We start from the raw sequence: 3,930 nt of genomic DNA, 5'->3' as shown, positions 1-3,930 counted from the left end.
AAAAGTGTGTGTCTATATAGTAGACACCATGCAATCAATCAAACACACTAATGAAATATATATGACAAACAATTAACATGTTACAAGATTCAGAAAAATATTTCTAGCATGGACTCAAAGCATCATACTTCCCGCAAAAAAGAGGTCGATGTGGTAACAAGGCAGCCTCACGGGAAAAGAGCAGGAGCCATCCAACTGAACCGGTAATTAGAGGTTAAGTCTGTGTCTCGTTTACGCTGACACCAGGTTCAAGTTGCATCACCAATAAGATGCCCTTTGGGTGTTTTTGTGCAGAAAACAGAAGAGGACCTTGCCCGAAACATAATACAAACACATCGTGGATATTGAATAAAATAATTTAACAAAGCCACCACACACTGTAATTAACAAATCAATTGTATCATCACGTAAGAGCAGATTGAAAACAGGCAAGCATACGTGGTTTTCATAATATATCTCTGGGATAACTCAGCTGCATTGGTATTTATATACACTTGCAATTTGCACTGTAGTCTCGGACAGACGACAATGGTTCACAAAATTAAAGGCAATCTCAGACTCTACTAGCTAACAAAAAGTACAACTAATTAACATCAGACCTGTTGAAGTATCATCCGGTATTAACTGCTCAAAATCTTTAGGGCTAAAAACGAAGCAAAGCTTATTTCTCTATGGTGACGGAGACGTTGCCGCTGGTAACGGCGTTTTTGGTGAGGACGGTGGGCAGCTCGACATTCTTGCCCTTCTTGGGGGTAGATCTGTAGTAGTACCCGTAAAGGATCAGCTGGATGAGGCCGAAGATTGTACCGAGGGCATTGGGGATCTGCACAGAATTTAAAGAGGACATAACAATTAGATCGAACCGCGCTGAGGAATTCTTGATTGTAAGTCTGGATGGGTTTGTGACTTTTTTTTATCCAATGTGTATGTACATACCGTGATGTAGATGTCAAACTTGATTAGCGCATAGCCCGTCCAGCAGAGACCGTTGAGGAAGTTTACCAGTGACAGGAAGAATGGCATGTACTCCACACTCCTGGTCCTGATCACTTTACCCTGCAAATAAGCAGTACAATATTACTACTTTCATCTCAATTTTTTTTAGTTATATTAGCATTTAGTACACTCGTTAGTTGGTAAAAGCATCCGTCATTAACAATTAGCCTGAGCTAGTAATTCGCCCTGTAAAGAAAGTTTACCTTTGAGATAGAAATAAACCGTAGGCCTTTTTGATTAAAAATATATGATGTAGCATATTGTAGAAGAACTTGGGTGCGTGAGAGGTGAATAACACAATTCGGACTTTTTTTTAACAGGGTTTTGGCACGAACGTTAAAACATGAAAGGTGAGTGCATCTTTTAGATGGACATAGTTTTTCAAGCAGAATCAACAACAAATAAGGTGTACTACTTAACAAATTGAGGTCTGTCAAAAGCATCTACTAGAACTTTAAAAATAAATTATAGGCATGTATTTTTCTAGACAACGTATCATTACAACATCATACATGCACAACGCAGATTAATTAGCCACCTGAACTCACAAGTTAAAGCAGTTATCAAAGATCACGGGTCGACGATCCATAAGTTGGGGTACGGTACGTACCATGATGGTGAGCGGGGAGGCGTACATGATGGAGCCGAAGATGACGCAAAGGATGCCTACGATCATGGAGCGCTTCTCATGGGTGTGGGCGCCGACGAGCACACCGGCCACCACAGCAGCCATGAACGCCGCCTGGATGGCGAGCACGCCGAGCATCTTCCACTGCACGCAAAGCACAGGCGGATGGCATGGGTTAGGGGCATGCAGGAGGATCTTCTGTACAGAAACTAATGGCGAAAAGAGACAGTAGGCCGGATGAGGGGGCACTAGGAGGGTTGCACGTACGTACCCTTGTGTTCTTGGCCGCGTAGATGATGAAGATGATGATGTAGGCGCCCTCGATGACGAGGCCGATGCCGTTGATGGTGAGGACGAGGGTGCTGTTGGGGTGGACGATAGGGAGCCCGTAGAAGAACCAGAGCAGGCAGTTCATGAGCGTCGCCAGGTAGGGGTCCGGCTTGAACTCCTCCACGTTCTTGGCCTTGCAGATATGCCAGAACGTCGGCCTGCGTACGCACAAGCAGAAAACGAGCGTCAGATTCATGCCCTAGCAACCACCTTCTATCCATGAATACATAGCCGAGAGGAGGAGGAAAGGGCTTACACAGGGGAGAGGAAGAGTCCAAAGGAGATGACATTGCCAATGATGCCGACGATGTTGCGGGCCACGTCGGCGGAAACCATGATGCTCAGCAAGATGGATCGATCGATCGCCGGGAACACAACTCGATTGCTCGGGGGAACAAACGACTTGAGGAAGGTTGGTTGTGATTTGTTTGGGGCGTGGGTGGCCGAGCTTATATAGTAGGGGGTACGCCTTCGCCTTCCCCAAGTTATATCCGATGAGGATATTGTTAAGGGTGGCCAAACCTTCTGATTTGGGTGCAGACCGTATCGAACTCCATCTCTGGCCGTGCTCCCGTACAACGGCCGGCCGTATCAATTTCTTCCTCGTCACCTAGCCAAACGATCGCCCAGCTGCTAGCTCCTCTTCCACGTAACAACTCCTACTCGATCGAATTATCCCCCGACAGCCCTACGCAAATAAACAATGTCCTCCTCTCCTGCAAGATCGAGGCAAGACGGCACTGGGGAGCCAGATCAAGGAGAGGCATGATAAGGATGGCAGCGGCACGGGGGCATAAAGTGCAGCGTATGTACAGATGGGTTGAGCACTCACTGCGTTTGTCCATGATCATGCCTACTCTCTTCATCCAACGGTGCTTGCAAGGTAAGAAGAAATCTGTGTGCATCACCTACCTTCAAGTGGAGAGGATTGATTTTTTCTGCAATTGTTCAAATTGGATGATAAAAATCAACTTTGCATGCTTACATGAAGCTAGATTCCTGGAAAATAAGTATTTTCGCACATAAACTGCTAATTATTAAATCCCATATGTTTTTTGTGTCCTGATCTTACCTTCAGCACCTGATTAACAGCATACGTGTCTCTGATGTCGGAAATTCGATGTGAATCATGACAAAAAAACAAACACAAAATGATTAGGAGGGACTATCTATGCATTACGAGTGCATTGGGAAGGGAAACTGTGTGCTATACAAGTTAGTGCCAATGAGATGGCGATCTCTAAAGAAAAAGTAGCTCACTTATCATCGATAGAAGACACTGAAAAGTAGTTCATAAATAAGTGATGGACGGGTCTCAATTATTTTCAGGAGGCCATCATGTTGAGAAGAAAGTTGCTGCTCATCCTATTTTTACAACCAAAAAAATGCAATTCTATGAGAAAGTAACAACAACAACAACAACAACAAAGCCTTTAGTCCCAAACAAGTTGGGGTAGGCTAGAGGTGAAACCCATAAGATCTCGCAACCAACTCATGGCTCTGGCACATGGATAGCAAGCTTCCACGCACCCCAGTCCATAGCTAGCTCTTTGTCGATACTCCAATCCTTCAGGTCTCTCTTAACGGACTCCTCCCATGTCAAAATCGGTCGACCCCGCCCTCTCTTGACATTCTCCGCACGCTTTAGCCGTCCGCTATGCACTGGAGCTTCTGAAGGCCTGCGCTGAATATGCCCAAACCATCTCAAACGATGTTGGACAAGCTTCTCCTCAATTGGTGCTACCCCAACTCTATCTCGTATATCATCATTCCGGACTCGATCCTTCCTCGTGTGGCCACACATCCATCTCAACATACGCATCTCCACCACACCTAACTGTTGAACATGTCGCCTTTTAGTCGGCCAACACTCCGCGCCATACAACATTGCGGGTCGAACCGCCGTCCTATAGAACTTGCCTTTTAGCTTTTGTGGCACTCTCTTGTCACAGAGAATGCCAGAAGCTTGGCGCCAC

General features: G+C 45.6%; 1 protein-coding gene across 3 annotated transcripts; it reads right to left on the bottom strand.

Annotated features, from left to right (window-relative positions):
* Positions 1–418: 418 nt before the first annotated feature.
* LOC119338062 (bidirectional sugar transporter SWEET6b-like) lies at positions 419–3,099 on the bottom strand. Of its 3 annotated transcripts, none has more exons than XM_037610354.1 (7): positions 3,027–3,099; positions 2,787–2,892; positions 2,211–2,694; positions 1,896–2,112; positions 1,607–1,768; positions 937–1,056; positions 419–823 (listed from the first exon to the last, which is right to left on the bottom strand). In XM_037610354.1, the coding sequence occupies exons 3-7, from the start codon at positions 2,288–2,290 to the stop codon at positions 662–664; spliced, it is 741 nt and encodes a 246-aa protein (XP_037466251.1). In that variant the 5' UTR covers positions 2,291–2,694; positions 2,787–2,892; positions 3,027–3,099; the 3' UTR covers positions 419–661. The 3 variants fall into 3 exon arrangements, with proteins under 3 accessions (XP_037466251.1, XP_037466254.1, XP_037466253.1); XM_037610357.1 differs by having other exon boundaries at positions 2,211–2,670; XM_037610356.1 differs by having other exon boundaries at positions 2,211–2,892.
* Between the last annotated feature and the right edge of the window lie 831 nt (positions 3,100–3,930).

The sequence above is a fragment of the Triticum dicoccoides genome, chromosome 7B, assembly GCF_002162155.2.
Source record: "Triticum dicoccoides isolate Atlit2015 ecotype Zavitan chromosome 7B, WEW_v2.0, whole genome shotgun sequence".
Classification (NCBI taxonomy): domain Eukaryota; kingdom Viridiplantae; phylum Streptophyta; class Magnoliopsida; order Poales; family Poaceae; genus Triticum; species Triticum dicoccoides.
The sequence above is the reverse complement of the archived record's forward strand: the minus strand, read 5'-3'. Positions and strand labels throughout refer to the sequence as shown.

What these genes read in the sequence shown, in the direction of transcription:
- LOC119338062 (XM_037610356.1), bottom strand. Translation starts at nt 2,290, where the DNA reads ATGGTTTCCGCCGACGTGGCCCGCAACATCGTCGGCATCATTGGCAAT. An exon ending in CCTCCCCGCTCACCATCATG is followed by an intron (nt 1,057 to 1,606) that starts GTACGTACCGTA and finishes GCTTATTTGCAG; the next exon opens with GGTAAAGTGATCAGGACCAG. An exon ending in AGTTTGACATCTACATCACG is followed by an intron (nt 824 to 936) that starts GTATGTACATAC and finishes AATTCTGTGCAG; the next exon opens with ATCCCCAATGCCCTCGGTAC.